The 22,070-nt window shown below is 38.5% G+C and overlaps 1 protein-coding gene across 1 annotated transcript in view; it reads left to right on the top strand.

Moving 5' to 3' along the window:
• Positions 1–21,992, top strand: part of edl (ETS-domain lacking) — a 51,186-nt gene extending 29,194 nt beyond the window's left edge. The window contains exons 2-3 of the mRNA XM_066405506.1: positions 21,046–21,198; positions 21,259–21,992. Of these exons, the coding sequence (XP_066261603.1) occupies positions 21,046–21,198; positions 21,259–21,479 (374 nt within the window). The 3' untranslated portion in view covers positions 21,480–21,992. The remainder of the gene's footprint in view (positions 1–21,045; positions 21,199–21,258) is intronic.
• Positions 21,993–22,070: the final 78 nt, after the last annotated feature.

Below are 22,070 nucleotides of genomic sequence, written 5' to 3'. Positions count from 1 at the left end.
TACCTCTTGTTAAACATAATTAATTAAAGAAGCACAAACCCGGTGCGGCGCAAAAAACGTACGCGGAAACCATTTGGGCCCGAACTGGTCGGGTACCGCGAAAAAGCCAAAAAAGTACCACTTTTACAAACCGGATGATGATGATGATGATGATGATGCGCCCGAGGACCATTCTCTTTAAAGGGGGCGTGGCCCGTTCTGGTCATTATCTACTAATCAGTTACGGGTGACAATTGCGTCGACGGCCAGTTTTCGTCCTTTGAGACTAGTTTTTGTCCATGGCCCGCCATATTTTCGGACAATTTAAAATAAAAATACCCACACCGGCGAACCCGAAAGGGGGGATGAGTGATATTTTGAAGAATGATGGGAAGATGATTGCGTACAGCGGTTTGTCAAGCGGGAGCCTCATTTGACCAAAAAAGAGACATCCTTTTTGTTGTCCTTGTCTGTTTTGAAATGTTGATTTAAGAAGACGTCTTTACATTCCGCGGACCGAAGCCTTTTTTGGTCCCATCTTAAGCAACGCGACGTTGTAGCTCAGTCTTAGTTATTTAACATTCCCAGCTAGATATTATGTTGGACATGCGTGTAGGTAAGAAACGAATCACCGTAAAGATAGTACAACCTACTTTCGTTTAAATGATGATTAAACGGTACAAGACTATTCACCTCTATTACCGAAATGCTGCATACATTATGTCAGGAGGAAGAAGAATATCAATTTTTCATTGGACTCCCACGTTCCAAAAATCCGATTTCTCAAATGTTATCGACGAACTTCTTGATCGTACCAACGATTTATTAGTTGATAAAACTACTTGGTTACATTTGTCAACAGGTTTTTTGTAGGAATGTAATTCGATTAGATAATCGATGTTTGGCCGAATTTTTGCATGTAGGTTGGCGCCGTTTTTTGGTGAAAAAGTTGTAGATGGAACTTGAAGTGAACTTTACCCTAATATTCCCCTCAAAAAAACCAAATACCATATTTAGTACCACACAAATTATTTCTAATGATGCACATCACACACACATTCAATTAAGAGTAGGTGCCTACTAACGTGCACTGCAACATTGTCTTGAAATAGTACCATAATGATTAATCACTTTATGTAACTCTAACGGTTTTCTCTCCACATCGGTAAATCCTTTTTTTTTCGCCAACCGAAATGATAAATAAAACCACTTAATATTTGTTCATATAAATGTATTTCAAACCGGTTAGCGCATTACAAGAAGCTTGATCATTTAATTAATTCATGTTTACCTTATTAATAATCATTATTAAATTTCAAATTATTGCTATTGGTGTGGGCAACCACAACACAATTAAACATGGAAAACTAAAGAACATCATCATCATAAATACCTTGAGTAATGTCTGAACTCTAATTTTACAATGCAAGGTATTTTTCCTATGAAATTCCCTTTTTCACATCTCATTGCAGTAATCTGGAGTAATTGTAGTACTGAAGAAAATTATCAACGAAATAATTCGTAATTGCCAAACTCTATAAATTTTTTAAAAAATCTCTTTTGTCCGGTTAAACTCTTATTAGTCACCGCTATTCGATACCTATGACTTAATCCAGCATTAACTACTACGTACCATATAACCATCCTCACTGGAACACTCTCTTAAATAAAGACAAAAGATATAACGTACGTAACTACTGCATCCAGAGCCTTTTTCAGAAATGAATTGTCGTAGCTTTTGTCTTCGCCTGCACTCATATAATCAACAAAGACAGCTATATGATGCAGGGGAGGTGGCGCTGAACACATTTCTATGAAATTGACACAGTGGTGCCAAATGAGAATTTTATAGTAAAAGCAACATTTCATGGATTGAAAATCGTCGTGTCTTGAATTAAAAAAAGTCGATTACGAGGTTCACAATCGCTGACTAATTATTTAAAGAATACATTTGTAACACATATTTAAGTAAAATTACTAAATCAAATTCCCATTTCCTCCAGAATTCCTAAACTCGATGAATAAAATATACAACCTATCAACGATGTCAATTTAAATTTCAATTTTCGGCATTCAGATTTCGAGATCCCTATCTATAATCTAAAAAAGAAGTATTTATTATTATCATTAGACTCAAATGGGCAATTTTCCCAATGATATTTGTTCGCATTATTTTTTTGGATTTCCTTCTTTCTAGACATACAGCTAGTGAGTGCAAATTGATGTCGATATGCCTAAAAAAACTAAAGTTACACTTTACGACTAATATCGATCGTTAACATTTAAATAAGTATCTCCAGAATAACTAAAAAATGTCATAGCCCATTAAAGAATTAAACTTTGCTTTAAATGAAATACCTACAATCGTTTATATCTTTTAGCACTGAACGTGCTAATGGCGAGATAATGTTAGCAAAGACATATAAATGTCGACGACCATGCCTATTAGGAAGAAAATAGAAAACGGGCTTGATATTCAGGACTTGTTTGCTCCATAGAGCGATCCGATTTACAATGGAAACAGTTACGTCTAATGAAGTAAGGAGGATAATGTGGCATTGTGAAGTGATAGGTCAGATGAATTATTACGTAATACTACATTATACACTAACGTTGTGAAGTACATTATTAGGATACGAACGTCAAGTTTAAAGCCCGAAGCGCGCGACTCTAAGAGATCTAAGACGTGAAGGTCATAACTATTCCACCACCGTGATGTATATACAATTTTTTTCACTTAAACATGAATTATACCCCTGTAACAACGTTTAAAACTAACAACAATGGTGACGTTTAAATTGGCATTCATTTCCATGGTAACCATAAATATGAGATGATGATGCTGGGTTAATAAGGACCATATACATATATGCCGTTATTAAACTGTTTTTAGAAAAAATAGCGAGAAAACGTACTTTGCCATCATTCAATACACACAATAATGGTGTAAAGTTACTAATGGAAAAAAGCTATTATGTACTTGGCTGTGATATATTACGTCACTTAGAGGTAGAGTTTGAAGACTAATGAGCCTTAAAATTGGAATAGAAGTATTCTAAAGATACTGTTGAAGTGGAATGGTAATTCATTGTAAATCTCATTCACCAATATATCGAGAAAATCGCGAGTTAAATGTTAGAAATTCTTCAAATTAGAGCGCTCTCTATTATTCAATGGCCGAACCAATATCCTCAGCCAAGTTTAATATGGTACTTCGGATTTGGTCGGTAATTCTCACAGACCTCTACTTGAAGTAAAACGAAGTTTACGCTAATGTGGTGAAGATGGAGCCAGAGATTTTGCGGAACCACTTCAGGACCGTACCTACAAATATTCGTATTTATAAAATATTGAATTTTTTAATTAAAACACTCAGAAACTGATGATGATTTTATTTGCCCAGAACATTAAAAATTAGTAACATAACTGATAAATATCTCACAAGTTCCCAAAGAAAAAAATTAAATGGATTTAAGTCCGGCAATCTAACTGGTCATGAAGACCGCGATTTATTTGCACACACTTATTTGCACTATATATTGCACACACATTTATTTGTCACAAAATGTCGTAACATAAATTTCAAGTTAACATATGGAATTATTAAGTTAATATATCGTTAATTGTTCCGTTAATGTTAGGGGCTATTGATTTAGTATTAGTTTACCCATTAGTTAAAAAATATGAACGAACTATAGATTTTTGAAATCAAGGAAAGGAGATATTTTATTTTAGAGAACACGCGGGGTGTTTTATTTAAAGGAAAACTAGGTTGGTCGTTTACTTTTTTTACCTTTTTAGGAGATAATGGAGATTAAATTATACAACTTACAATAATAAGCTGTAGGATGGGAACAAAATAAAATTGAATTCTCCATAAATGGACGCATGATAGACTAATTCCTCTTTCAAAAGGAGCAAAGCCCAAGGCTTGGCTATTACCGTTGTCGAGATATTGGCTCCTAATGAAGACTGTCAAAGCCGGGAGGCACCTACTTTTTCCCACGAAAGGAATTTCGTACCTTTCTTAAATTCTTCACTATTTTAGCTTGAACCTTCACAAAGTATCACTTTTTCAATTTCTGCAAGTCTCCACATAAGAAGGAAACTTTTTTTCTAAAACATCTAATCTAAGCAGGCCTCGATCCCAGAGGTCTTGAACGATCAACGCGATTACACACACTTATATCCTTATTTCTTAAATAAGGAAGATGGTTGTTAGAGTATTTTAAAAGACTTCCTGCTCCAACCTTTTGTTGCGAGGATTATTGCCCGTATTTAAATCCTTAAGGCCCATAACAAGAGCACAATCAGGTACCCTCGCCTGATCGAGGAATCGGGGGATTTTGGTTAAATTTGTTTGTTGGTATTTCTGCTTTGACAAAATCCTTGTTTGTTTGTTCGCCAATAAAGTCCTGTTTACCCACACAAGTTTTATGGAAGCAGTAATCTTAATATTATTGGGAATTAGCCTGGCGACATCCTGTCAGACCCCCGAGGATCGTAAAAAAATATACAAATCCAATTTGTGTGGTCAGTGTCGAAAATCTGTTTCCATGTGTTTTATTTGCGTTTTAGGACTTCCTGTCTGGAAGCAGCCTTTATCCGTTTGCTTGGCAAATATAGTCGCTTTTAATAGCTTTAATGTGTATTATTTTTGTTCGCGTGAAGATCGTATCTAGAAGCAGCTGACAGCTAAAGAATGACGAAAACCATGAACATCTGCCTCATATAGATGCATTTCTTGTGGTCAACCAGGTAAAAGGTGAGCCCTCCGTAGAGGGATTCGTACGAAAATCCGAAGAAATGAGATATAACTTTTTTCACAAAAGATGTTACCTGAAGCGTGTGGAAGTGTGCCTCGCCGGGAATACATGAATTTTACGGTTTTTTCAAGAACAGGAAAACTATTAACAAAATCTCCAAAATCCGCACTTCGACATCCGGTATGCGCCTAATAAGCTATGCATCAAAAGCTGCTTGTCGACGGAATTCCTCAAATACACGACCAAAAAGATAGGGCCCCCGGTGCCGGATACTGTTTATCACGGTCAGAGATGCGCCTTTTGGCTTGGGGGGCAAAGAAATTGATGAACCTATTAATATTCCAGGGGTGTCGAGGAAGTCCGTGAGCGAAAGGGGAGTTCGGCTGTTGCCAGAAGCCAATGTGTTGTCCTTAATAGGAAACGGTTACGGTACTCCCGTACTAAGAAGTTTTTGAACGAGCAAAACAGACCTCAGGAGCTGATCGGTAAACACGTGCCAATTTGGCTTTAAAAATAATCTAATGGAAAAGATCTCGTCGACGTGCCGGTCGCTGAAAGTTGCCACGATTCTTGAGGAGGTTTCGACATTTTACTCACCTCCTGTAAAATTCCCTCTTCGTTGCCATTTCGGCTTCTGCTCTTGTACATTTTGGTGCGAACCAAATCGGTTTTTATTCACTTGAAAAACGCATTTCGTTCATAAATTTCTATTAATTTTGTAACTGTAGCCAACTCGAGCGAAATTTGTTTTTCCAAAATTTCGGTTTTTCCGAATACCTCCGAAAGTGTTGGGAATTTTTTGAATTTTTAAACGGCACATCCTCGAACTTCGAACTGCGCAACTATGTCCCATTTTAACCGATCTCCTATCTTTTATAGTTGCCGAGACCCCCAGGGTTGAGCCTTGAGCTTGTTGAGAACCAGTAGCATATCATACTTTTCGTTTAAAATGTTCGGGGCCACATCAGTGGAGACGCCACTGATGAAATTAAAAATATTGTTTTCCCTTAAAAGTTGTACCTATACACCTACTCCATGCTTCCCCCCCATGAAAATATTTAATACTTACTAGGAACTAGGAAAAAATGAACATTTTTTTATCACCCTGTATTTCAGACAGGAAGCGAGAACGGACCCATGTTCATGTGAAAATTCACATCCACATTCATAATTCATCCACAGATTTACCCCCACTTTTTTTGACATACTATTATGAAACAACCTGTATACAGGGTGTAACTTAAGTGATGACATTAATTTTAAGAGGTGATTCCTTGTTATATTTTATGAAAAAATATTCATTTAAAAATGTGTTCTAACTTGCATTCTTTTTAGATACAGAGTGTCAAAGTTTTATTAAAAAATCGATTTTTTTATTAATTATTCAAAAAGCTTTGCGCCGATTTTGATGAAACTTGGCATAATTGTTAGCATTAATAAGGGGTTACGTTTGATGTTATTACATTTTAAGTAATAATTCCAGTGGCGTCGCAAATGGTTACCTGATTGATATTTATGGTGTGATTTCAAAGTCAAGTAAGTTTTTATTTTTTTCCCAAAAATTAAGTCACCAAAAAAGTCAAAGGACAAGAAAGTTGTATTTTTAATTATTTGATCTGATACAAATATCAAATTGAGAAAAAACGGTGGCGTACAATAATCACACCATAAATATCAATCAGGTAACCATTTGCGACGCCACTGGAATTATTATTTAAAATGTAATAACATCAAACGTAGTCCCCTATTAATGCTAATAAACATGCCAAGCTTCATCAAAATCAGCAAAGTTTTTTTAAATAATTATTAAAAAATCGATTTTTTAATAAAATGTTGACACCCTGTACCTCGAAAATGGTGTAAGTTGGGGCACATATTTATATGAACATTTTTTCATAAAATATGACAAGGAATCACCCCTTAAAATTAATGACATCACTTAAGTTACACCCTGTATATCTAGGAAAGGGTACCTACATGTGTGAGTAGTTCACATTTAACCCTCAAGGAAATCGCCTAATTGCGATTGAGTGTGATGAAATCGTTCGTTTTTCGTTCGTGTAAGACTGAAACCGAAAGCGAGGAATTCTGTTAAAAAGCAGCTTAAGGCATGTTTCCTGTCTGACATTAGCGGGGGTACAATTAATTTTTCCTCTCTGCCGATTCGAAATTTGATAAATTCCACAGGCAATTTTCATTACCCCCAAAAATTCCTACCCTTCTCGACGTCCCTTGTAATAAAAATTCCGCTCGAGTGGTTTTTTAGAAGTAGGTAAAATTCCGATCTAGAACTTGATAGGCCTCGTTCGCTCGACTGGTATTTCCTTCTTTTATATTCCGAGTCTATTCACGTTCTCAACGAATGTGTTATAGTTTTTCATGTGAATTATTTTTGCATTCAGAGAAGTTACTGTGCCAAGACATCACCGCGGTCTCGTTTCTTTGCTTGAAACCTGAGTACGTGGTTAATTAGGATATGAGGACGCAAGAAGGGAGTGGTCTGGGGTTCACAGCTAGGGAAACCCTCTGATGACAGATTAAATTAGTTATTAGTTCAGATTAGCTCTAGCCCAAAGGTGAAGGAATTTTTGAGGAGTGCAGAGAGTTGGGCGGGGTGTCCCTTTCGGAGGTTGGTATCTGGGGTAAATTTTTTGATTTTTTTTATAAAGGAGGAAACCTACATAGGTATCCAGCCTGTCGTTTTGGTTGAGTGGCATTCGTCCCTGGAAGGAACATCTATCCACTAGAACCTCCTCTCTTCCTGCCTTAATCTATCTGGAGCCCCGTTTGGCATTACTTCAGACGACAGCATCCTGGCATCCTAGTTCTTCTTGGATTGCCTTCACTCTCCCACGTAAGTCCTAAACTTATCCTTCGATTTTTTCTTCTCTTTTCGGTTTTTCTTCTCTGCTCTTCCTCTGCTTCGCTCTTCATGATTCCTTCCAGCATTCTCACTATCGCTGCCCATCATTTTTCTTCACTTATCATGATCTCCGCTACGTTGTGTTTCACCCGACGTTGCATGCCGATTTCGCCTGCTCTCTCTCCGTTTCGAACATGAGATACTCAATATTGTGTCCTCTGAGCTGTCCACTCGGTCACAGTACCAGCAGTTCTAGTATATTTCCGTTCTTTCTTTGACCAGCTGGTCCATCAGTGACATTCTCACCATCGCTTGCACGTCTCCATAGAGGTAACCTTGTAGGTTGATGCGATGCTTATGGACAATCTACGGTTAATCCTGTCCAGTTTCCGTCTGCGTACTTTATTCTTGCCAATGTCTTTCCAAATTGAAGCGACGTACGGGACTGCAAAACTACCGGACTTGCCAGTAGCCTCCGATCCATTTTTAGACCCGGAGTCCGCTTTTCGGGACTTGAGCGGTCGGGCCCTTCTTTCCATAGATGGAAGATCCAAGGAGCGATATCCTCCAGTAAAAAAATAGTCTTTCTTAACTTTCTCTAACTCCCAAGGACTTTAGCAACATCGTAATCCACTAACGACGTGCAAACTACCGAACTGAAAGCGCAGTTGTTTGACGGACGTGAATACCAAAAGTTTTCGCCTTTTACTACCACGACGAAAGGATTTTCTTCGCAGTTTGAGGCAATATACTTTTACCGGTTTTTACTGTTCTTTTGTGAACAGATCCGGAAGCATCTGTGTTAAATACAAGCAAGAGATTGTGACCCGAGAAATAGCCCGTCTACACCAAAAGCTTCCTCCTCAGTTGATGCAAACGAAACAATCTTCTGTCACTTTTCTAAGCTTTGAGGTGCCAATACTTAAAGATCTGCGCATGCCCTAAAGTCCGAGTCATTCAGAGATCAGTAAAGTGGGCGATTACTGGAGCCTGGTTGGTGCAGACGATCTGCGCTTCTACTTTCAGACCCATCACTTCCTCTTAATTTTACCACCTTACTGTTTGCTGATGCTTCTTTCGACAGGTGTCAAACGCATGATTGTTTTGTCGGCAAATCCCGAGAAAAGAAGTCTCGGAGCTGAAGTTAAGTCGGAAATGGAAATTAGTGACGCGAACGCAACAACGGCCAAACGAAGGAAGGCAATAAAATCGTAAATTTTTGGAGCACAACCGGGTTTTATTGTGTCGTGTCAAATCAGTATGTGAATGGCAATGAAGTACCGTAAATCGGGTTTTATAAATCGCTGTTGAATGAGTCATAAGCGTTTCTCAAGACGTCTGGCTACGAGCCTTTCCATCGCAGCTACGTTCGTTTCAACATCCAGAACGAACTGAGGTTTGCAGCGGGTCAAAGTTCTGCCAGAGCGCGAAGTTTCCCCCTTTTAGAGCTTTAAGAAAGAAAGAGACGCCAAAAGAAAGCTTTTAATGTAAAATCAGTGCGAAAACCAAAAAAGTTGCAAAAATGAGCCACTCAAAGTTGGCGCTTCCCAAATTTGAGGGGCTCACGCGCTCGCTCAAAGTTGGCGCTTCCCAACTTTGAGCAGCTCACGCGCTCGCTCCTGCCACGACGTTCTTAATTGAGCGATCGTTGTGGGAATTTCAGCGTTTGAAGGGCAATTTCTAAACTTTCAAATGAAGGGTTAGTGGTGGCATCGTTAGGTCGGCCGATTTTTATATCAGATTCTTGTAAATGAAATGGAAGTTAGGGGCGCGGGTGCAACAGCGACGCAGCGAACAAAAACTTGAATTTTCGGGCCACATCTGGAGTTTATGGCATTTACGTTTGCAGTATCGAATCGCTGTGTGAATTGCAAAAAAGCGTTGCAAAGCGAGTTTTGTGAATCGCTGTTGAATGAGTCATAAACGTTTCCCAAGACCTCTCCGACTATAAAAGGAAAAAATGAGCTTGTCAAGTAAATGGAAAACTGAATCACAGGAAGCATTAGTATTCCATACTAATAAGAAGTTTACCATAAAAGTGAAGTCGCCTACACGAAGTGCTTTTTTGGTTCAGGCATTTTAAAACCCACGAAACAGCATGCAAACTATAGAATTAAGCCCAATTCCCACCGAAACGACAACAGTAAACATCTATTTGCGTTTCCTCGTTTGGCTTCAATTGAACGTTTCCCAGTCTTTTCTTTTGGAACAAAACCCGCTTCTTTAGCCAATTTGTGGGACCAGGAATATCCGTTTCCTGTTTTTAGCACCTTAACAATCGACTTCCGCCCTACGTGCTGTCCGAATGTACAAAAGGGATATTAGAGCTCATTGGAGACCTCCCCTAATGTGTGCTGAGGCCGGACGCGTCCAGTTAAGGGTAGTTTCCGGTAATAGGTTTTTTAATGGAGATTGTTGCATATGGCATTAAAAGAAGTAATTAAAAATCCGGATTTTCAGACAGAGATTAATCGTTCGAACGTTTGCCATAGAAGGGATATTCTCGATCTAACGTGCGCTCAGACACCCAACTAAGTGCATTATTAATTGTTTGCACTGCTAATTAAGAACTATTTGGATTTTTCAGTTACTTGAAACATAAAACTTAAATTTCCAATGTTGACTGATGCACACACTATTCCTCTGAACATTCCTTGCATGAAAAGAGTTTTAACAAAATTATTAGACCCAAAGTAGTGTAAGTTTAGGTATTTTTCCCATCAATCAAATCCGTACAAAACGGTGCTTGTATCCTTGTACTTCAGGGTCATATAGTCTGTTTAAATCAAAACAAACCACGACGTCGCCTTCCCCCTCCCTCAGGTTTTCAGCCAATAGGATTCCTAGCTTTCCAAGAATGTCATACCCTAGCACGTGTTATGCACCCAAAGCGTAAAGCTTCATTCACTCGCATTCCTAGCTTTCATTCATTCTAAATCGGTCTGTCGTGGAGTACGGTTGCGCTCAAGGAAATATAATTAAGCTTTCGTGTTTCCTGGTACTGTATAGTGTGATATCTCAGGAACAGCTACGAGGATCGTACGATTTTTTTGTTTCCTGGGCAGTGCTCGTTTCTGGCTCGGAGCTGTGCAGCTTTAGTTGAAGGCTAGATCTGTCTATCTAAAGGTGAGCATGAGTTTGCATGTGTAGAAAGTAAAAGCCGAGCTAAGTGCTGCTATTGGCTTCATTTGCAATTTACCATCAGGGGCTGTAAGCTCCTGCAACATTTGCCTGCGTTTGAATAATTTCGGCCTGAAAGTAGCGAGGGGATAATCCAATTATTTTAACAATTGAATAACTCGAACTGGAAAACTTTCGATCATCTTTCTTTCCATGCAAATGGTTGTTTTCCTAACGAGTGCGGAAAGCGGTACTTTCCCGCACGCGACTGCCGTTGGACGAACGACGGGAACCGCGAAGCAGAGTTTGGGCAAGGATCAGGTGTGGAAAAAAGGTTTTCCGCAAGACTTGGAGCCAGTATAGTTTTTCCTAGGGATATATTGTGCTCTCAAATTCTCTATTTGATGAGCAGATGCGGCTAGGCACTTTCAGGTGATCAGTACAGAGAAGTAACTGTCGATGTTACTTTCGCAAGAAAACGGCACCTGATTTTCTTCTCGCACTAGTGCGAGAAAGTATGTTTCATTTGAACTGAAATTCCAATAGTTCGGAACATTTTCTATGCGAAATATCCCTTTTTTCCTTTAAATAAACTTCTTCCAAAATTAAAACCGTAATCATAGGATTGTTGATTTATAGAAGCATTATTAGAAAAGATAATCTGAAATAAATGGCTTGAAGACCCCTTTAGAACAAGTAAAAATCAGCACCAAAATCGTTCAATATCAAACTAAAAATTTAGGAAAAAAGTTTTGTCAACTTAAACTATCATTTGCCACCACTGTCTGTATCAATCCATGAATCAATCAACTGTTCAAAGCCGCATAGTATGTAACCATCCTTTTCTGACATACTCTGCTAAATCCAGACAAAAGATGTGACGTATGTCCCAACTGCATCCAAAGCCTATTTGTCTACACAGAATAACAGGATCAATACTGCGGCTTTCGTGTTCATTTAAATTCGTACAATAAAGTAAGACGGCCATATGAGGCGGGGTAGCTGGCGCTGGCTTCAATTCAATGACGTTGGCGCGATGGTGGCAAATTCCAATGGGCGAAGGGCTAAATGATGTTTATTTCAGATTAATTCTTCTTTCCGGCATTTGCAGGGTTAAATTGTTATCAATGTTTTTAGAGTCAGTTCAGGGCGTTGAGGTTAATTTTACGTTTATCTGAACTGCCTAACCGAAGTTTTCCTTAAAGGAGGACTAATATAAGCCAGTTGCCAAAGACATTTACTCATCGTTTAATCCTATTACTGCTAATACAATTCATATTTTCCCTCATCAGTTAACGTTAAGTACCTGGAACCCAACCGCCCAGGCTATTAAATGACAATTAGGGGACTGCTTATTGAAAAATCGTTTTCGGATCAATCAACTTCGACCCCAAAACTTAATTATTTCAGACGAATAATTACCTCAGATGGTTGGTAATAAATGACCGTCTTAATAGCTTCCGGTGTGCAAGGTTTATTATTAGGTCGAATGGCAATAAGGATCCTAAACGTATTAATATCCACGTAGATTGCGCAAAAGTACCGATGAACTTGCGTCTCCAAAGACGGGAAGTTTTGCAATGTTGTATGTTAATATATGACCTCACGTGCGTCTTGAATCATCATATTCCGCGGGTATTATTAAATAAATTAATTCTGTTCATTATCGACTCACATAAAACCCGAAAAATACACAGGATTTTTGCATTTTGTGCATATTGAATGAAACGGAAAAAAGAACGATAATGGCAATTGAAAATCGGGTGATAATATATTTCCTTTTCCTGTTTTGGATGCTTTTATATAGCTTTTATGTAACCAAGGATACGGATATCCTGTGCCGCGTCCATGTCCTTTCGAAGTATAATATACGTTGGCTCCAACAACACGCGTTCCTATTTAGTATGTAAAAATATCGCCCTCGAACGCATCATCGTTACTTTTGCCCTATATGGAAGGCACGCACTTTTCGGTTGGCAAAGTGGCATGTCACGATAAGTTTGGTCATCAACTTTCCCAAAATACAGATGACAAAATCAACTGACTGAAACTGAGCGTAGGCACATCGAGAACCATACAGGGTGGCCAAAATTAAGCCCCTATGTGTGGCCATCTTGGGAACTGCAAGAGCTAGAAACATTTTTAAGTGGAAAAATCTGAAGGGACCTCAATCACCACTCGCATTTTCGTGAAAGTCCTATAAATTGCCGAATGGAAAATGTTTATCAAATCTGCGAAGGCATTGTCACCTCTGTGTATTCAAGGGCTCTGGCACCTTTGAAGAACCTTCGTTTCGATGCACCCTTAAAGTTGAGAAAATCAGTATTAAAGCTAGTCGATGTCTCGGGATCTGAGCGAAAAAGAGCCACCTGTTCAGCGCACTTTGATAAAGCTCATCAAAGCTATTAATATGGTTTGCGTCTTCAGTAAAGTTGCTCTTCAAGTTCCCAAAAAACTGACGCATAAAATACAAGAAGCGGCTAAAATTGAGATCAACTAATGTTTTCTAATCTCTAGTCTTGCTATACTTGCTACTAACTATCGATTTTTGACGTAAAACCTGAATATTTCTGTATAGAGTGTACGAACTTACTGAAAAGGAAATAAAAAGTTATTTCCGGCGGAGCTAAGAAAAGAATCATGGTGATCATATGAAATTACAAAGCCGATGATGACATTTAGAATCGAAACGTCGTTAATAATAATTTAATTCGCAGATGGATCGCTCGAGAAAAATTGTTCTAACAGTGCTTTTACAAGGTTGAAAAATAGGTCGAATTCTGGAATTTACAGAGCTTTTTCGAAAAAAGCAAGTTTTTGGTTTTTTGAAAGTACCTCATAAACATTTTCAAAACAACATCGAATTGGCCATTACATTCCTTTCAACTTTTTCCATTTAATTATTTTTCTATCTTCTGTAGTTCTTAAGATGTGTACCTATACACCTACATTCAATTTGAATTACATTGTATATAATATTTTCATTACTTAAGAGGGCGAAGTCCTGCTCAGAAGGTAGTAATAGCGATGCTTGCTTTAGTTTAAGGATTATTAAATAATACGTATCAAAGTTTCTTCTTTTTCGAATGTATACTGCGTGGCATAGAACAGAAAACACACCGTAAAAAAGGTTTGATGCAAATAATTTTTAGCATGCACGTATCTTATACTAACATAAGTGACTTGATAAAAAATTAAACAAATTTGATAATTAAAACCCGAAAAAAACTTAATAGTATGTTGACCCTTCACGTTTTCTTATCCACTCCTTGACACGTTTAAACATTGATTCGATGAAATAATCGATGTCCCCTTGATTGATCTCATTCCAAGCTATCTGTACGGCATTACCTAACGCCGCTAGGGTTTGTAAGGGATGGGGTAATCTTCTACCCCAAATATCCCAAACATGTTCGATTGGTGATAGATCTGGAGATCGGGGCGGCCAAGGAAACAAATCGATTTCATTTTGTTGGAGGAAATCCTTAGTAAACCGAGCCATATGTGGTCGTACATTATCTTGTTAAAAAAACTGTATTGTGGAGTGTCCTGAAGTAGGGCAGAAGATGCTGCTCCAAGACTTCTTGGATGCAGCGTTGAGCGATTATATTGCCTCCGATGAAAACCAAAGATGACCTGCTGCCATGAGCTATAGCACCCCACACCATTATCCCTACAGTGTGGTGCTCCTCGTCGCCTTCTCACTCTTCCTCGGCCATCATGCACACCCAGACAAAATCTGGATTCGACGCTGAAGATTGCAGTATCCCATTCCAGGCACCCGTTCTCTGCACCACTGCAGTCGATTTTGTCGATAAGGAAGGGTAAGAGATAGCAAAAAATGGGGCAAATGCTTCGCATCGCCGTCCATATTCTCGAAGAGGCGAACTTATCTCTTAGCGCTAAAAGTCTGAGGCGGCGCTCTTGGGGTTCTGTAGGTCTTCGACGCGTTCCTGAACCTCCTTCCTTCCTCCTTCTTTGTAACTGGCCACGGCATTTAATTTTCGGTTCAATTTAGTGGCGAACCTTCTGTTCCTAGACATATTGGACAAATCGAAGACCACCTTCTAGAAGCACTGTTCGCCGGTAAATAATTCTGGCCCCATAAGGCTGATTCGTTGCTCCACTTTTGAAAAACCAGTTTTTTTTTTAGTATTTATATGAACAGCCATTTTTACGGTGTGTTCTCTTTTCCGTGTCACGCAGTGTGTTTCAAGAACACTCGATACCTTGACCCACACATTTAAATAACATAATCAATGCCACAAAATCGCGTTAACGAGACATTGCCATAGGCAAAGGAAACGCCGCAAATTGCACTGTATTTTCTCCCGTGACATCTCCTACCAAACAATAGTTTATCTCGGCCTCTAAAAGCAAAAAAAAAACAATAGAATTGCAAAATTGATTTCTTCCTTCCTTTGGGAAGATTTCCGTGGGTGCTCGTCTGGGTAAAGTCTTGCGCCGCATAGAGTAATTAAGACCGCGCAGTAGTAAGTTCGCTTATTATAAAATATAAATACAGGATATCCTAAAAATAATGGTTTATTATAATACAATGAACAAAAGAGGTAATTTGAACGAGCGCGCGTCTATTAATAATGTATAAGAGCCTTCCTTTTGTTCGGGGGCTAAGGAGGTATTCCTTTATTTAAATTTCATTAATTAGGATTCAACAGACATTAGTTTCTTTCATGCACTGGCAAATATTTTTAATAATGGAGCAAGAACAAGGAATCATAAAGAAAAGTTATCGCTTAGGTGGGCAGAGGAAAAGGAAGTGAATTTGCATCAGAAGGACGTGAAGGAAAACTTCGCATTCGGTGCCGTAAAGCTAGACTGGCTACGAAACTGGCGCCAAATTGGGGTTGCATTACGTGGGCACGAGGTCTTACTTAATCCTCAAAGGAGGTGCTCAACGCAGGCCATCTGCGCCAATGCGCATCGTTAACTTATCGTCGATATTAATCAGCTTAATTCTGGTTAAATTCGAACGATTTTAGTGCTTCGGTTTCAGAAAGACTTTCATTCTGACTAAAATTCTCGACGCTTTAATAACTTAGTTTTTAGTAGTCTTAGTAAATTTTGTTTTTTGCTGAAAATCGACTTTTTAACCATTTAAAGACCGCCGAGTAAAACTGCAGAGTTTGACCCTCTGTCCGAAATTTTTATTTTTTTAATCCCTTTGAGCACGAAGCAAAACTAGGATGTTTTCCTTCCGCCTTGAATTCGGCATTTTTATGCGATTTTTTAATTTTTTTTCCCTCAAATTAGAACTACCGAACTTCGTTTTCTGACTCCAATATGTTTTTTTTAGCATTTTAGACCACAAAACAAAAGCAAGAAGCTTACAATTCTAACCCAAATTTGAAAGTTTTCCACATTTTGGCATAGTAACTGCTCAATTTCATCAATTGCGCGTTGATTTTCAGTTCAGGAATTGTTCTTAGATTATCGACAAACACCTTTCCTTTCAAAAAACCACAAAGAAAAAAAATCCAACGGCATCAAATCGTATGATCGCGGTGGCCATGTCACGTTGCCGCAGCGCGAGATGATAATTCTCCCTTGAAATTTCGTCTTCGACAATTCAATTATTTCGTTTGCTGTGCGACAGGCTACGCCGTCCCGTTGAAACCACATGTCCGCAAGATTCATTGCAACAATTCGAGTCCAGAGGAATTGTTTATCAATTCACAATAGTGACCGTCGTTGACGGTGCCCCCTTGACCAGCCGAGGAAGAAGGGTCCAATCACTTCACCAATCCACGATGTCCATCAAACAGTGGCTCGTGGTGGATGTATGGGCGTTGAATCACTCTTGGATTCTCAGCTCCCCAGATGCGACAATTTTGTTTGTTGACATAGCCATCAAGATGGAAATGCGCCTCATCAAGGAAGATGATTTTTTTCGAAAAATCACCATTCACTTGTTGCTTTAACATCAATTCTGTGAACGTTCGATGCTGTGCATGGTCTACTAGCTTTAAATGTTGTATCAACTGAATCTTGAAAGCTTGCAAATAGAGATCTTTAGTCAAAATTCGCTGTATAGTGCTTCGTGAAACTCTCAACTCCTGAGAAGATGGCAAATCGAGGTGGAAGGAGTCTGGTCGATATTCTTACTAACTTGCAATATTTTCATTACGCCGAGCTAAATGATCATGAACAGGTCTCTTCTGGGCTTGAACTGACTCAATCGCTTCAAATTTATCGATTGATCGGTCCATGGTACTGTGAAAAAGTGCGTCATAGTGACCGAAGAAATCCACGACATTTTCGAATGGACTCCTCAAATCTTTCACCATTGCAGTGCTGAATTTTCGCAATTTCTTTGCGTTGTGCGTCCATATAATTCTCCATAATCGAACCTCAATGTCTAGACCTGGCGGTTGTCCAAACGCTGCACGAATGGCACAAGAAAAATGACGATAACTTCAAAATACCTTTGTGGATCATCCTATAGTTCCTGAGATCTCAATGCCAATTAGGTTTCTGGAACTCGGACCACCCTGCAGTGCCCACTCTGCCATTTCAGAAGCACCAAGTTTAAAGAACAGCTAAGATGAAAAATTCGAAGCAAATAAATCCGAAATATACACAAACACACGTTTCCTAAAAACAGGATATCCCGTTTGAAAAATAAAAGGGCCGAATATGCAACAACCCCTAAAACCCCGCGGTACAGGAAAGGGTGTTTCTGAGCGTATGTTATTTCCGCCAGAACATCCGCAACTATTTTCGATTGAAAGAGAGCCATTATGGGGCTTGACGCCCCAGTGGGATGTGTCAAGAAGGCACCCCCTGGCCCATTCACCTCGGCCCTTTAATGCCACAGGAAGTCGTAATCTCGTGTGGCGCCCCAGAGAAAGAATCGTTGATATGTACTAATTAATTCTTCTGTGTGGCCGCTTTATAGAGTGGTAAATTGTTTATCATTGGATCCTCCTACGAGTAAGTCAATACCATACACAGGATGTGGCAGATTTGCATCGAGTAATTATACAATAGGTAAACGGGAAACTGATACGGATAAAGGTACGGAAAACAATAATACGGTGCTTTAAAACTGATAAATGAGATTGTCCAATAAAACGTGGTATAGACAGGATGTGTTGTTTTGAGATAGGGCCGTGATAAACTTGCTATAGTATATTAGGTTTTTTTTGATAAGTTCGCCCATGGGCAAACTGAGTTTTAAAGCGTACAGGGTGTTCCAAAAGGGTTGCGACAAACTTAAGGGGACATTGCGATGAACAATTTTTGCATAGAAACTAGTAAAAAATTAGCTGTTTGGGATTCGTTTTTGTCAAAAACGTAATGTTAACTCATTGACATCAAAAGACTTACAGATAACGCAAAAAAATATAATAAAAATTCAAAATGACAACCCTCAACCTGATAACACAAATTTGTTCTTTGAATCACTGAATCTCGCATCCGTTGTAAGATGTACGGATCTTGCTGTACGAACAGAGAGACCGTCATTACTCTTCTCAACAATTCCTTTTGGATAGCTACAGAAATTTCATGCTCTAACGACTTGATGTAACCCGAGAGGAAAAAATCCAACGGGCTTAAATCGGGATTTCGCGCTGGCCACCTGATAGGTCCGCCTCTTCCTATCGATTTCCCATAAAAATGTTGGTTTAGATTGCACAGTACGAGCAAATTGCAAGTGCGTCGTCTTGTTGGAACCATATTCTATCCTGTATCTTTTTTCAATAAACGTCATTAATAAAACAAGACAGACAAAAAAACTATTTATTTTATTTGTTTTTATTCTATTCACCTAAGTTGAATGTCAAAGTCTTTTGAACAAAAATGATATTAGGGCTAAAACGGCTCATTTCTGACTAGGGATTTCTATGCAAAAATTGTTTACCGCAATGCCCCCTACAACATCCTTAAGTTTGGCATAGCCTTTTTGGAACACCCTGTATAATGTAAAGGCGGTGCGCTTGTTTGTGTAAATAAGATGTTAAGTACCTCCGTTAAGTAAATATTATAATAAACAAACACTTCCTGAGGTACTAAGCTTAAAAAGCAAATGAAAGAAACGAGTGTTTGCTTCCTTATCAATCGTCATGCCCAGACTTTAATTACGGGATGTTATAATTTCGTTACTTGGGCTTCGCGAATCCCTGGTTGACAACTTATGAACTCCTCCCGTAGAAGTCAAATTTAACCGGTGTGTGTGCGTGCAGCACTTTCGAGCTATTTTTAAAAGCAAACCCCAAGGAAATCATTTAGAAAATGTCCTAAATTTGTGTTTTTAAGTCTATTTTCATTAAGACGTTAGTTGAGATAACAGGAAGGAGTGATTTTCGAGAGTTTTATGGGGCAAGGAGTAAATTAGAACGTCTGCTTGCGTCGACGTTGATGGGATGGTAATAGTTTCAGATCTGAGGAAAGCTTCTACATGCTGTTTTCACTTAAACTGAAATATTTCACTTGAGACTGTGTTAATTACGGGAGTGCCACAGAGGTCAATTACCATTCTGATGTCTTCCCACATGCCATTACAGGATATTGTTTTTATTGACCGATAAAGCGGTATAATAATTACATACGGGCGGCTCACATGTGCGAATGACACACGTATCTAATTTATTGCTTAATGGAGAAAGTTAGGCACTTATTAAGGCAATTAAAATCGTAAAAGGCAACGAGGTTTCTTTAAACTTCTATATAGAGAGCAATTTTTCTTAAGGAAGCCTTTCTGGTGCAATGGCAGCTATTATTGTTACGGAGTGATCCCAAGCGAATAGGCCTTGCCATGCGAATGGATTTTTTAATTATTTCATTGCGGTACTTTCTTATTTTGTGTATTACATACACGTACAGTTGTTGAAACGTTTGGAAGAACTAATATAAATCATTTCGATTCACGATATTTAAATTGAACTACAAAATGATTAAAAAAACTTTTGCGAACGCATGTTCTATGTGGTTCTGACAAAATTATTAAAGGCAGAAACTTAAATATCATTAAAACTTGATTTTTTAATTCAATTTAAACCCATAACCAATAATTTACCCATTCATGGTATTCGGATTACAAGCTTTTACCAATACATATTGGGTAAGATTCAAATTCTGGAAACTCCAAACTCCAATGCATAAGCCAAATTTTTGCTTTCACTGTTAAAATTCTCATTTCACCCCATTGTGACAAGCTAAACAGTACAGTAGGCTCTAGATGCTGTTGACACGTACGCTACATCTTCTGTCTTCGTTTAAGAATGTGTAGCAGAAAAGGACGATTTTATGCTATGTATGTGGCTCTTACCATTATATTGTGTCATCGGTCGATATCAACAGTGGTCAGACATTATAATTTATTGGAGCAAAATTAAAAAATATTCTTTGATTTTTAAGTTTGATGTGCAATGAATTTGAAATCAATTTTGACGTTTTTGCAAGCGTTTCCATAAAATTTATTTATTTTTCTGTTTTGAGCCGATCACTTCAAATCGCTGCTGCGAGCACTTTTTATAGATATGAACAATCTGATGATTAAAACTCAAATTTTGCAAAAAATTTAAGTGGACCCAAGAAAATATCACAAAAAAAAGTCACCCGAACTATTAAAATTTGAATGCGAATTTGTCCAGATAAAGGGGAAAACTTCTTCAAGGAGAGATTAAGGCAGAACTTATTTAAACCGATTTTTTGTTTGAATAAAATAGTTTCATAATTATATATTTTATAGAAGAGCTTCGTCTATTCCACCGATTGCACTCAAATATCGGTTTAATAATTTCTGTCTTAACCCACCGTCGATGTGGTGGTCCACCGCTTCATTTGAACAAATGAGCGAAACCTGACAGGCACATTACAGCTTGTTAAAATATTACTTTAATATTACTTCAATGCAGAATTTGAAAGACTATTCGATTACTTGTCAAGAATACGGGTATTCGATTTATGAAAAAGGTCGATTATCACCAATCAAAAGTAAATCCTGATCCATCCCAACGACACACGTCTAACGCACCCCAAAGGGTCGTCCATAGAGGGGCACAAAATACCGCCAAAGAGGGCAAATAATAAATTCGACCTACGTCAAAACGGTTATCGGAAATAGGAACCGTTAAGTACGTTTTTAGGGTGTATCCTTTCAAAGCTGCAACCGACACACATGTTTTCTGTCTAAACAAGAGCAGACACGGATGCAAAAAAACTCCTCTTCGATGAGGGAGTCCCAAGCGTCCGAAATTCGATATAAACAGGAGGCAATTGCGTTTATGGTGTCGGGTGTCTTAAACACACAAAATGGCCTTTCTGTATCTAATTTTAATGCTTTTATTCCAGAATTAACCACCAAGATAGGGTATTACAACAACACCGTTAACATGGCAGCTGAAGGTCCCATAAGATATGGACTGGCGTCCGAATGGGACAGATTGCCAACTTACAGGCACTCGCATCAACATGCTTCTGATGACCAGGAAAATTTGCCCAAAGGTATATATAAATTGTAACTGAAATCAAAACCCTCTTTAAACAACATCTCATCTCTATTAGATCCAAGGCAATGGACCAGAGAACACGTGGTACAATGGTTGCGGCACATCACGACCATTCACAACCTCCCGGAAGTACCATCCTCAAGATTCCTAATGAATGGCAAGGCCCTATGTCTTATGTCCCCCAATATGTTCCTCTCTAGAGTGCCCCTAGGGGGCAAACTGCTGTATAAAGACTTCCAGCTGCGACTTTCTACGGCTTTATATTCCAGAAATTAAGTTCCAGCAGTTAGTGATATATCAATGAGTTTCTTCTTGGACATAGGTGGAATGCAATTTCTCCTTCAGGGGCGATCGTCATTTTGTATATGCAGCTTGTACCAAATGTGGCAACTTATTTGTTTTAGTGATGTAATAGCGTTTCCAAACCTGTAGCATATATCTACCTCATATCTGATGCAAATGAACATGCGGCGCAGCTCTGTAAAATGTATAATGTGATACTGAAGATCGGGAAAAATGTCGTTATTGATTTGTAAAAAGGGAACATATAGGGACACAATGTATTCACATCATATTATCCCATGTTCGACGTTTGTATCTCTCTAGCGATGGTTTTAAGAAGAAAACGGAAATTCCTATACTTTTGATGAATTCGGAAGAGTGATTAGACTGATTTACTGAATTTCGGTTAATGGTAAATTTAGATTTGTATATTTTTGCTAGTCATGTAAATATTTTGCAGTTATTTAATTTTTAACGGTTTTTGTAATATTTTTATTGCTAGAAATAAACCTCAATTTAAACAGTTATGCAGCTTTTTTGTCCAAACTCGCAAAAGTAGGGAAGCGAAACGAGAGCATTATAGCT

This window comes from Euwallacea similis, chromosome 2 (assembly GCF_039881205.1).
Source record: "Euwallacea similis isolate ESF13 chromosome 2, ESF131.1, whole genome shotgun sequence".
NCBI lineage: Eukaryota > Metazoa > Arthropoda > Insecta > Coleoptera > Curculionidae > Euwallacea > Euwallacea similis.
The sequence above is the reverse complement of the archived record's forward strand: the minus strand, read 5'-3'. Positions and strand labels throughout refer to the sequence as shown.